The sequence below is a fragment of the Castor canadensis genome, chromosome 6, assembly GCF_047511655.1.
Source record: "Castor canadensis chromosome 6, mCasCan1.hap1v2, whole genome shotgun sequence".
Taxonomy (NCBI): domain Eukaryota; kingdom Metazoa; phylum Chordata; class Mammalia; order Rodentia; family Castoridae; genus Castor; species Castor canadensis.
In genome coordinates this window covers 26,661,554-26,674,796 of record NC_133391.1, presented here as the reverse complement: position 1 = coordinate 26,674,796, position 13,243 = coordinate 26,661,554, and the positions used below count along the sequence as shown (strand labels likewise).

The following is a 13,243-nucleotide window of genomic DNA, read 5'->3' as shown; positions in this document are numbered from 1 at the left end:
ATGTCTCTTTCGCCTTTTTTAGTCTGGATAGTCTTCAGTCTTTCCTTGTTTTTGAAGATTATAGACATATTATTTTGTGACACCTGCCTCAAGTTGTGTTTGCTTGGTATTTCTGTTTTCATTATTTTGGGAGTCATAAGATGCTAATTTGTCCAGTTACTTATGATGTTACATTTTTACTTGGCTAAGATTGTTTCTGCCAAGTTTCTCCATTGTAAAATTAGTAACATTTTGTATTTTAATAAGTAGTTAATACAGATGATGAATCGAGATATTTTGAGAGATGTTAATATCCTGTTTCTTATCTAATTTTTATTCACTATTTTAGCATTGATAATTCTTCAGTTATTACTAGAATGGTTGCCAAATGATGATTTTCTACTTCTTTCATTTCTTCTATACTTATTAGTTAGCTTTACCTTGCTTCTCTTCCTTCTCTTTTTTCTTCCTTTCCTGTTTGTATGCTCAGAGATTCCTCTTCAATTGACTGTAATCCTTTTCTATCATTTTTTGATGCTTACATGGTCCCACATTTGGCCAGTTTGCTTTAAACTGGCTCCTACTGCCATGATTTTGTAAGAACTTTCCTGCTTTCTTGTGAAAGATGGTTCATGACTGTCTTTGACTATCTCTGTCTCAGCTCCACAATCAGCCATTTCTCCAAAGAGCTCTGATTCCTGTCATCGAAGAATTCAAAATATGGGTGCTGAGTGTACGCATCGGTATCAGGATGTTATTGTTTCTAGGCTCTCATTGGTCAGATGTAGGAAATACCTGTTTGTACGTATATACATAGCACACAAACACATACATTGTAGCTCCATTCATCTCTCTCTTTCTCTCTTTCTCACTCCTATCTCTCTTTCTCTGTCCTATCTCTCTATCTATCTATCTTAAAACCCATGAGGTCACACTGATAAACCTCCATTACAACACAGTATCACCCAGGATTATTCTCAATTCCTCCTTTCCAGGTTTTGGCCCTTCTTTCTTGTCAGTGAGAAATCTTGCTCCCACTATCTTCAATGCACTAGCCTATTTGATCAGTATTAACCTGATCAGTTGTGCTGCATATGACAGTCTCTAGACCCCGTGGGCTTTACGCCTGGCCTAGTACTTCTGGCTGCACTCACCAAGACTTCCCCTACCCAGAATTCCCAATCCTCATTAGTAAGTGAGAAAATGTAACCCTCATTTTCCCTGACAAAGTGAATTGCAAGTACCTCCTCACCCTGTCCTAGCTTCTGAGCTGGCAATATGAAAGCCAAGAGTGTCCCTAGGTCCTGGTGACATGCCAGTCCCTGTTTTCCTTGACTTTCATGGCAGTGACCAGCTAAGCATATCCCCGCCTCTCTCCTGCTGACACCATACACAAAATGACTCAGAATTGTCTAAGCCAGTAATGAGGCAATTTGGTCATAGTTAAAACAGCTTAAGCTTTCAGAGTAAATTAAAGTTTATCTTCATTTTACACATATGTGCTTATTATTAAAAGTAGATCTGAAGCATAATTAACTGATCACCTTCATAATCACTTGAATAAATAGTTTTGCTATTTGAGAATTGTTTTAGCTGTGAAAGTGAAGCTCTCCTATCCAGTCTTGGGAAGAAAAATGATGCTTGTAGAGGCTCAGTTACTTTCCCAAGTAACACAACTAATTAGTGACCAGCCAGATGCTGAAAAGCCATGATTCAAACCTATAAACTCTGTAATCCAACACCCTTTTCTGTTTCTATCTAGAAGGCTAACAGGGCAATTTATAAATTGTTTTTAGTATATTAAATCATACAAAGGTAAGTATATGTTTCTCAATGAACTTGGAACTTTTCCTTCTTTTTCTGAGAATGAAAATCAGGTTTTAGTATTATGATGCCCAAGTGTCAAGTGAATGGTTTGAACTAGATGGGAGTTGACCTCCCTTTAGGTTCTAGGTTTTGGTTATTCTATTACATGAAGTACTTCAGAGTATTTCTACAATGTGTATGCCCATGTATGCATGTGTGTGTGCTGGGACAGAAGCAGAAACATTTGAGGAATAAAATCTTTTTCAGCATTAGAAGACAGGAATTCTGACATCTATCCTTCTATGGACTAGAGATGAGATTTTGGGCAAGCATCCATGTCTGTACCTTTCATTTCACATCCAAAATAACTACTTCTCAGAGAATGTTGAAATGATGAGTAGAAAACTGAGCATTTTAAAGAGAAGATGTTTTGAAAACTTAGAGGCTTTCTCATTCCTTTGAGTAATTATTTCTCATTTAGAATTTTTTGGAATTAGGATCTCTTTAACTCATTACTTCACTTTCAATTTCCTCCACTTGTATAGTTCAGTAGCAAATATAGTAAATTCACACTCTTCTCTTTTCCTGCTAATTTAGGAGAAAATTCATCCATTAATTTTCCTATTGTTAAGCTCATTTATATTGAAAGGAACACATCAGTTGAATATGGTAAGAGACATAATTTGAGCTTGACTAGGTTACATTTCATCCTTCAAGTTGCTTTGATTTGCATATACCATCTGTCAGGTTTCAAGGTGTCTATCACTAATGTCAAGGTGTACAAAACCATCTAAATACCAATAATGCTTCTTTGTGGCTTCATTGGCTTGTGTTGGAATAAAATGTTTTCTTTTTTCTTATATGTAATATCTACAAACTCTAATTGTGTTTTCATAAATTTCAGGGCAGTGCTTGATTTTATTCTTTGAAGTTATTTTAAATATAAAATATTTCTGGAAGTATATGAGAAAAATACAGACAACTACTATAAAGGAAGAAATGCTTACTAAATGCCTGGCTTTGCTTTAGCGACTAGTCACATGTATTATTTAATCTTCTCAGTGATAATGTGTGCATACTTAGTCCCCCTAACTAATTAGGCTTAGAGAAATTGAGTAATTTCTATGTGCTTACATACCTGGCAGGTAGCAATAACTGTCTTACCTGTCTGTTCTATTCAAAGGAGTTTGGGTCCTGAGTTAAAAAAAAAATTGCAATATATAGTAAACTCTGCCCGTACTGCTTTCCTAGTACCCTAAAGTGGTGAAATTTCATGTTTAAGAAATATAAATGACAGTGCCCTCTTCTTTTTTTGACTGTCTAGTTTCTATCACTAATGTCAAAGTGCGTAAAACTTCCTAAACACTAATAATACTTCTTTATGGCTTTCTTGATTTGTGCTGGAATCGCTAGCACATGGGTACTAGAGACTATACACTGAACTTAATAAGGTGTCAGCAACATCAGTAACAACACCATTACCAACAATAGAAAACAAGTAGCTGACTTTCCCATGTCCTCACTGTTTTATATGTATTAATGTATTTAGTGGTCAGAAAAACTTCAATGAGGGGTATGAACTCCGTTTACCCCCATTTTATAGATGAGGAACCTAGCACAAAGGTTGAGAGCTAAGTAACTTGTCCAAACCAAACAAATTAGTTGTAGAGCTAAGGAGTAGCATTATGCTGTGCTTCCTCAGTAAATATTTTTAATAATGGAGATATGAGTTGAAAATGAGTGAAACCAATTATGAGTAAGTTAAGCTGAAAATGAATTGATTAGGAGGACCTAGAAGCTCTCTGAATAAGAAGCCTGGAGAACCAGGCTTGCAGAACAGGCAGAACCACAGAAGACTGGGGAACAGAGAGTACAGCCAGCTTGTACCCTGGGAAATGTCTGGTCACAGCACCATTGCTGGTACTTCTGTTCCTGGTCATTGCTGGCACCTCACTGCTGGTGGTGGCTGGTGGGCCGCACAACCTGTGGGCCCTGGGATCTACTGTTGCTGGTGCTACATAATAAACACTCTAACTATTCTTTAATCTTTGCATCATTCAAGTTTCAAAGGCCCTATTCACCACTGCCATGTGGTGAATTAAAATGACTTGAGAAATGGGCAGCTAAAGAACGGAAGCATGCTGGTTGTGTAGACCTGGCTCATGCCTTGTGGGTCGTGGATTATAGAGCATAACTCCCAAATGGCACAAAATAGGTGTTTTTCTGGTTAGTTTTAAGTATAGATAAATAAACCTACTGGTTTTTAAAAGGTAGCACTTTTTTAAAAAGAATGGTGGTTTTGTTCATAAATGTCATGCTCAGTGTTTTAAGAATTTGTTACATAGGCCAAAATTCACTTTAACAAATGCTGTAATAACATATTTTTGAGCCTTATCTGATAGCTCACTGTACTCTACACAGGGAGTTGGGTCAGGCCATAAAATAAGATTTGACTTTTATACACATCACTTAATAGAAACTCATTTTACTAGAATTCTGAACTTAATAATAATGAATAAACTTTTTGAATGTTTACAGTACATCAGACAGTATGCAAAGTACTTCATACATATCTTCTTTTTTAATCCTCGTGATAAATGTTGTGAAGTAAATATTATTGACATGTTAAGGATGGAACTGAGACTGAGAGAAATATCTTGCCTAAGATCCCACAGAAGTGATGCATCTAGGTTTTAAATGCATGTTGTCTGGTTTTAACATCTACTTGCAATGGCAATACTTTTTTGCAGAAGGGAATCATTAAATCATAAGTTAACTTTGGATTAGTGTTCTTGAGTTGTTAGGTCAGGAAATTACCTTGTCACTTGTTCTCAGAGAACAATTTTCTGCTTTTAGATTCAGTAACTTGAGAAATATCATTCCCGCCAAGATTCACTTTCTGAGTTAAGAGAATGTAAATTGTTATTGCTACCTAGGCTCTTGCTGCTTGTGACATTCGTACACAAGGTGTCATGTTAGAATACATAGGTCGGACGATTTTATCACAGGTTAGGGCAAGTGGGAGGGTAATGTAATGTAGGTGGCATTGCATCTCAAGTTTTCTCTAGCACCTGAAACTTACTATTAAGAATTTCAGGAAATACCCAATCCTTTCTTGAAAAGTCTGTGGGTACTATCTCCTGGTGTTAACAAACTTCTAGAATATTTGCTCTTATTGTATCAATTTTCACTTTTAAGCTTCAAGTTAGGTTCAGGTTTGCTAGGATTAAGGAAGCAAGTTTTGTTCATTTTGTTATAACTTTTAGGGTTTTGACTGAGTTTGCTGACTTGAGACTAATTTTTAGTCAGTCTTTTGCATGTGCTTTTCTATGAACTATGGAACTGTCAACACAGCATTAAGAATGCTATCCCTGACCCTTATTGTGCTCAGCTTAGTTAATCTGCTTATATAACTTCATATGAGACACACACACACACCCACACACACCCCCACCCACCCACCCACCCCACAAATAAAATAAGCACTCCATCTTGGTTCTAATAGTGTGACAACAGCATGAGTTCAGGAAATGAAGGTGCATGGGCTGATACAGAATAAAAGCCAAAATGTAGAATCATTGACAAGAGGTTAAATAACTTTTCAAAAATTTAATACTCATTATATTGGTTTTGTTTACTAAAATTCTACCACCTTTTCCTCATTGTTGTTATATATACTTTTCTTGGTGATTGTGTATGTGTGCTTTAAGTCAGTTTTATAAAAAAAAAAATCAATCTGGTGCTTGCTTCAGCAGCACATACACTAAAATTGGAATGATACAGAGAAGATTAGCATGGCCCTTGCACAAGGATGACACGCAAATTTGTGAAGTGTTCCATATTTTAAAAAAAAATCAATCTGCTTTCTGGGTGGTACATGGAGCTGTAGAAAGGCGAATGTCGCATGGGATCAGGATAAATAGATTAAAGGATATGTCACTGAACACCACTACTAATAGCTTTATGCTCATCAATCTGATACTACTTGGCCAGGCTCAATGCCTATGTAAATAAATGTATACTCTGGTAGAGAGTGGGGCACATGGTTCTGTCTGAGTTGTCATTAGCAGAGCGCTTGGGAAAGTTCTGCTTTATATTCCAACAAGAGAACCTATTACCTACAAGTTGTAGAATTATTAGGGAACTGAGGAGTTTTTTTTTTCTTTAGTTTTCAAAGTGGTATACTACTGTATGTATGGTAAATAAGTTTGTTTCTTTCTTCTGTCACCATCATATAGAAAAGGTAGAAATTATTTATAATTTGCATATCATTGTAATGATATTTAAAAAGCTCTCTGACTCTGGACCTTAGGCCAGGGCTTGGAAATAGTTTCATTGTAGGCATTCCTTTTAACTGCAACAGAATGCTCTAGGCAACATTAGGTTGTGGTGATGCTTAGCAAGTGACAAATGTTTTATGTTTCCTAAGTCTGAAGTGGGTTCTACCAGCCCCACACAGCTGCCAAATTATGTTATCACTTGTTTGCTCTGTAACTGCCTCAATTATTTTCTTCCTCAGCCCTGTATGATGAGGTTCGTCAGTTTCGCAAGGCCTGTGGGGAGGCTCATCTCAAAACCATCTTAGCAACAGGAGAACTCGGCTCTCTTACTAATGTCTACAAAGCCAGTATGATAGCAATGATGGCAGGTAAGCATTTTATATTCAAGTAATGTTTTGGACTGGATTAATATTTTTAGGAGAAATAAGTAAATGAAAACATTTGGCTATTATTGAACGTGCCAACCAGTTGGGGGGGGTTTTGAGGGGGAAGTGAGGTATTTTTTGAATACCTGTTCAATATGAAATGGTCAAAAACTCTAGACTTCCACATTTTTTATGATATTTCATTGTTGCACTATCCTTACAAGGCAGTAGATGGCTCTCTTGTTAGTGAATTACCTTTTGTGTTATTTGATTATTCATACATCAACATTTGTTAGACAGGAATTTCTTTAGCTCTGACTTTTTTCTGTGAATTTAAGCTTTGGGTTTTTCTCAGAGATGTGTATCCATTCTATCCGAGGCAGCCTCTACTTTTGCCTGTGTTAAAAAAAATAGTGTGCTATTTTTATAACACTTTCAAACATAAGTTGACTTATTCCTTAGCTCCATGGTCTGTCCTTTCAGACATTCAGACTTGAAACCTGGTAGTCATGCCTGACTCTTTCCTCACCTTCACATACGTCAGTGAACAAATCCTGAGAGTGCTGCTTCTTTACCATGCCTACTACATCTCTCCATTCTGAGCTCTGCTGTCTGCGACCACCATCGCCTTGCGCATTACTTTAGGTCATTTCCTGTTCCTACTTTGGCCTATCTCATGTGTTTTCTACCTTTTTGCAAAATCTTTTAAAAATGCTAATTTGATTATGGTGCTGCTTACTTAAAATCATTTAATCACTTCTCTTCCTTTTCCAGGCAGAGTGTAAATTCCTTAATCCTTATTTTGAAAAAGTCTTCTAGGACCCACCCTGTCTGCCTTTGACACCATTTTTCCTTTACCCAATAGGTTCCAGACATACAGAGTTGCTTACAGTTTCCTGCAGGTGGTACCATACAACCCCCTTTGTGCCTTTGTGCATGCTGTGCCCCCTGCCTAGGATGCCTTTTGCCAAAGAGACTAGAGGAATATTTTCAATATTACTTCTCCCTGTTTAGGACTATTTCACAGCACCACTTCCTCCCTCACCACTTGGCATATTTTCTCACCTCTGTACCCCAGATCATTCTGTTAAAATCTGTGTTGGATAACATCATAGTGTGCTGTGATTGGGTTCTGGATTTCCAGGTACTCTACTAGGGACCCCACATTTGGATAATAATACTTGGCTTTTCTGATCTTAAATCTGGGACACCCATGGCAATCACACTCTAATTTTTTATACTCGTGTATTTTTTTGCATTTTTGGGAGAGTGGGGAGTGATACTGAGGTTTGAACTCACGGCCTCATGCCTGTAGGCAGGCCTCTACCACTTGAGCCACTACACCAGCCTTCTTGTGTATTTTTTGAATACTCTGTCAGGCCTAGGTAGATCATTCCCCAGTACTCTGCTGAATCTATGAGGTATTAATGGTGCTATTGCCCTGGTCCCTGCTTCTGGATCCAGAAAATATCTGCTCTGGTTGTCTTATTTAGAGCCACATCTATGAACACTTCGAACAGTGATTCATTAGGGATGTTGGCATGCAAAGGTCCACAGTAGTAGAAGACTCACTGCTATGCTGAGGAACCTAGGTAAAGCCCTTGGAGCTTTAGGTAGACACGTAGCTTCCCTTTCGTGCTTGCCAGGACAAGGGATCATTAGCCCAGGCAGCAGATGACCGTTTTAAACAGATACCAACAGCCACTTACTGTACACATGGTCACTGCACTGCTGGTTTGCAAGTGAGGCTGAGGCACTTATCAGGGCCACAACTGAGTCAGTGTTGAGGCATCTGTTACCTTAACTGTAGCACAGGCTGCAAGGAAAGGCTGAGAGGTCAGTCAGTCCTGTCTACCCATTGTGTCTGCTGCTCATGATGGGCGTGTGACATTAGGCCATTGTCCTTTGGAAGCCTCTGTTCTCCTCCACTGATCCACACGCAGGGAAGCATGCTACTTCTCCCACTCCTGTCTGCTTGTTTCACTGTCCATGCTGTCTGTGTGCTTCCTCTTTGTCATCTGATCAGAGCACCTTGAGTGACATGCCTGTGGTATGCTTTATCAGATGCCTTTCACATTCCTTAATCTTCACATTAGTCCTGGAGTTGATGAAGAAACCTGAGACTAAGTCACAAAGTTAATAAATCATACAGAGTGATCATTTGAACCCAGGTCCTCGGACTCCAGGGTTTTTGCTTTTTCACTTACAACAGCAGTTTCCCGAGGCATCATGCTAGATCTTACATGCTAGATCTTATTTTATATGAATAAAAGATACCATCTTTGAGCAGTATAATATATGAAAGTATCATGGTCCATAGTTAATTCTGTTGGGATATAGAATAGAATGGAAGCATTTTTGGAGAATTTTTTAATAAAAAAGTTTATATTCTTGTTTTAATTTTATAGTAGCACACAAGATAATCTCCAAAGAAAATAATTTAAAATTTTCTGTCTAAATTCACGTTGTTTCCTGCTGTCATTGTTTTCTTTGATTTTTTTAAAAATTGAGGTAAATTTGAACTCAGTAAATTGAGATGTTAAATGTATGTATACACCTATAACCACTATTTCCATCAAATAGAACATTTCTGTCATCCCAGAAATATCTTGTGTGCCCCATAGTCATCTCCACGCTGTTCACCTGCTGCCCCCCGTGCAACCTCTGATCCGATTCTATCACCACACATCAGCTTTGTTGATTGTAGATCATCACATAATCACATATGTGATTTTATGCTTTCCCACCCTCATACTTGCATAAGATTAATAGCTGTGAGATCTTAAAAAGTTTACTTTATAAGTATTATAAGTATTATATAATATAAATATACTGAATTGCTGAACTTACTGGTATAGAGTTGTTTGTAATAGTCTTAGTCTGAGTCTGACATCTGTAGGATCTGTAGTTATATCTCATTCTTTCTTCTTGATGTTGGTTATTATTTTTTCTTATTGTTTTTATTCTCTTCCACTCTTCCCTTCTTTTCCTTCCAAAAAGAATCTTACAAGGAGTTTTCCAATTTTGTTAATTTTTTTCAAGGACCCAACTTTTTACTTTTACTTTTTCATTGTCAGGTATTTTCTAATTTCCTTTTTGAGTTCTCTTGTGATTTAAAATGTTATTAAAAGTGTTATTTAGGGCTGGTGGAGTGGCTCAAGTGGTAGAACGCCTGCTTAGCAAGCAGGAGGCCCTGAGTTCAAACCCCCAGTGCCAGCAAAAAAAAAAAAAAAAAAAAGTGTTATTTATATTGAGATGTTTAATTTCCAAATATTTAGTGCTTTTCTGGATTTTTATTTTTATTTAGAATTTAGAATTTTATTATGCTCAGAATACCTATTGTAAGACTCCTGTCTTTCAAAATTAATGAGTTGTTTTATAGCTCATTTTAGGGTACCTTTGTGTATATGCTTCAAGTACCCTTAAAAGAATGTGGATTTGCAGATCTTGGTGTAAATGTCAATGCCACCAAGACATCAGGTCAGGTTAGTTGATGCTTTTTCAGGTGCTTTTTACTACACCTGCTTTTCAGGTGGTTCTATTTACTACAGGGAGGGCATTAAAATCTCCAACTCTGATTGTGGATTCGTCTCCACATGTATGTTTCTTGAAAGCATCAGTTTTTTTTTTTCCCACATATTTTGGAGCTCTGGGTATATATACTTTTAGGATTGTTTTGTTTACCTGTTGAATCAGCAAGTTCTTTATTATGAAGTGTTTGTCTTTATCTCAGGTACTAGTCCTTGTCTGAATGTCCACTTCATGTAATAATCCAGCCATGCCAGTTTCTTGTGCTTAGCACCTAAAATGATATATATCTGTGGGTATATATTTAAATATATATATATTATATATATATATAATCTGTGGGTATATATTGGAAATCCTGATTTCCAATAGCATGAATGGAGCTAGAGATCAGTATGTTAAGTCAAATAAGCCAGGCATAGAGACAGGTACTACATGACCTCACTCATACATGGATCTAAGAGTTGAGAGTAGAATGGTGGCTGGAGAGAGTAAGGAGGGAAAGAGCCATGAGAAAGGTTGATTGGCAGGAACTAAGTTATAGTGAATAGAAGCAAACAATTCTGAGGTGCTGTAGGCCACTAAGGTCACTATAGATAACATTTCAAAAAGCTAGAAGGAAAGATTTTGAAAACTTGTACTATTAAGAGAGGATAATTTTGTAGAAGATATGTTTAATCAAATTTAAGCATTATACAGTGTATATATGTATCAGAATATTTCTTATTACCCCATTAATATGTATAATTTTTATGTTTTTATGAATCAGTTAAAATAAGTTTAATGTGAAAAAAAAAGTATCTATCTTAAGGATCTTTTTAAAAATTTATGGTGATGATCTCTGCTTTTTAGCTAGAGTGAACTGTATGTTTGTATTCCATATATTTATTGAAATGTAAGTTATATCCCATATGAGTTATAATTTAAGCCTGTCATTTTGGAAGTTATTTTCTATTTTTTGTGTGTGTGTGCATGTGTGTGTGCCTGTGTGTGTATGTATTTTTTTTAATTATTCATTTATTCACATGTGCATACATTGTTTGGGTCATTTCTCCCCTTCTGACCCCTCCCCCACCCTCTCCCCGCTTCCTATTGGTTTTTAATTTACTTTTTGTTCCTCTTTTCTCATTATCTTTTGGGTTCACCAGATGTTTATGGCACTTCTTTTTATTTCTTCTATTGGACCCTTACCTGTAATCTCTTAATATTTTAAGTGATTGCCCCAGCAAGTATAATTTGCATCCATAATTTATCCCAGTCTATTTAGAATGAATGTTGTTCCACTTTAGAATTATGTCACAATTATGAGACCTGTTCACAGTACTTTAATTTGCATCTTCATCAGTCCTTTTTGAGTTATTTTAATTTTCTTCTACATATATTATAGACTCCACATTACAGTGAGGGAATTTTTTTTTTTTTTTTTGGTGGTGGTGGTACTGGAGTTTGAACTCAGGGCCTTGCATTTGCTATAGGCAGACATCCTAACACATGAGCCATGCCTTCAGCCTTTTTTGTTTTAGTTAATTTTGGATAGGGGCTGACATTTTTGCATAGGGCCAGCCTCAGAATGCTATCCTCCAGCCTCTGCCTCCTGTATAGCTTGGACCACAGGCACATGCCACCCTGCCTGGCTTATTTGTTAAGAAGGGATCCTGGTAACTTTTTGTTCAGGCTGGCCTCGAACCATGACCTTTCTAATATCTGTCTCCCAAGTATAGCTGGGATTACAGGCATGAGTCACTGCTCCTGGTGACAACAGTGATAGAATTTAACAGTCATATATGTTAAGTTAATTAAAAAAAGAAAAAAACTAAGCTAAGCTGTTTTTCAAAATTTCCTTATGTGTATATCATTTCTTCTTACCTTTGTTTCTTTCTGTAGCTCTAAGTTTCCATCTTGTGTGATTTAACCTGGAAGTCTTCCATGGACATTTTTTGTAGCACAAGTTTGCTGGTGATGAATTCTTTCAGGTTTTGCTCATCTGAAAAATGTCTTCATTTCAACACTATATTTCAAGGATAGTTTGCTGGATGTAGAAATCTGAGTGGGCAGATTATTTCATTCCATTTCTTCTTTCCCTGCATGTAAAGTCTCATCTTACCTTGAGTGTGGTCAAGGAGCATAGTCTGCTTATCTTTCTTTTTCACAAGCTCAACCATGATGTGCCAAAATCCTATTTTCTGTGTATTTACATTGCATGGAGTTTGTCACTTCATGATCTGTAAGTTGAAGTTTTCCTCCAGTTGAAGACTTTATAAACCAAATGTTTTTATTCATTTGTTTGTTTTCTGAGACAGGGTCTCAGTCCAGGCTGGCCTCAAACTTGAGATTCTCCTGTCTCAGCCTCCCAAGTGCTGAGATTGTGGCGGGTGCCACCATGCCCAGCTGAGAACTGTTTTTGTCAAATGTAGTTTTCTCTCCCTTTCTATCAGTCTTTCCTTCCAGTACCATGAGTATGTCAATATTAGACTGCTTCTTTTGTCCCATAGGTTACTCAAATCCTGCTTATTTTAATCTTTTCTCTTTCCCTTTGTTCTTAGAACTGGCTAATTTATTTATTTTTTTTTCATTTTTCTTTTATTATTCATATGTGCATACAAGGATTGGTTCATTTCTCCCCCCTGCCCCCACCCCCTCCCTTACCACCCACTCCGCCCCCTCCCTCTCCCCCCACCTCAATACCCAGCAGAAACTATTTTGCCCTTATTTCTAATTTTGTTGTAGAGAGAGTATAAGCAATAATAGGAAGGAACAAGGGTTTTTTGCTGGTTGAGATAAGGATAGCTATACAGGACATTGACTCACATTGATTTCCTGTGCGTGGGTGTTACCTTCTAGGTTAATTCTTTTTGATCTAACCTTTTCTCTAGTTCCTGGTCCCCTTTTCCTATTGGCCTCAGTTGCTTTAAGGTTTCTGCTTTAGTTTCTCTGCGTTAAGGGCAACAAATGCTAGCTAGTTTTTTAGATGTCTTACCTATCCTCACCCCTCCCTTGTGTGCTCTCGCTTTTATCATGTGCTCATAGTCCAATCCCCTTGTTGTGTTTGCCCTTGATCTAATGTCCACATATGAGGGAGAACATACGATTTCTGGTTTTTTGAGCCAGGCTAACCTCACTCAGAATGATGTTCTCCAATTCCATCCATTTACCAGCGAATTATAACATTTCGTTCTTCTTCATGGCTCCATAAAATTCCATTGTGTATAGATACCACATTTTCTTAATCCATTCGTCAGTGGTGGGACATCTTGGCTGTTTCCATAACTTGGCTATTGTGAATAG

General features: G+C 37.2%; 1 protein-coding gene and 1 non-coding gene across 2 annotated transcripts in view; both read left to right on the top strand.

The window, feature by feature from the left end:
- Window positions 1-13,243, top strand: part of Dera (deoxyribose-phosphate aldolase) — a 96,548-nt gene that overhangs the window by 44,759 nt on the left and 38,546 nt on the right. The window contains exon 6 of the mRNA XM_020180383.2: window positions 6,305-6,433. Within this exon, the coding sequence (XP_020035972.2) occupies window positions 6,305-6,433 (129 nt within the window). The remainder of the gene's footprint in view (window positions 1-6,304; window positions 6,434-13,243) is intronic.
- LOC141424387 (U6 spliceosomal RNA) lies at window positions 5,525-5,631 on the top strand. Its single transcript, XR_012449324.1, has one exon. It is a non-coding gene; the product is annotated as a U6 spliceosomal RNA (small nuclear RNA).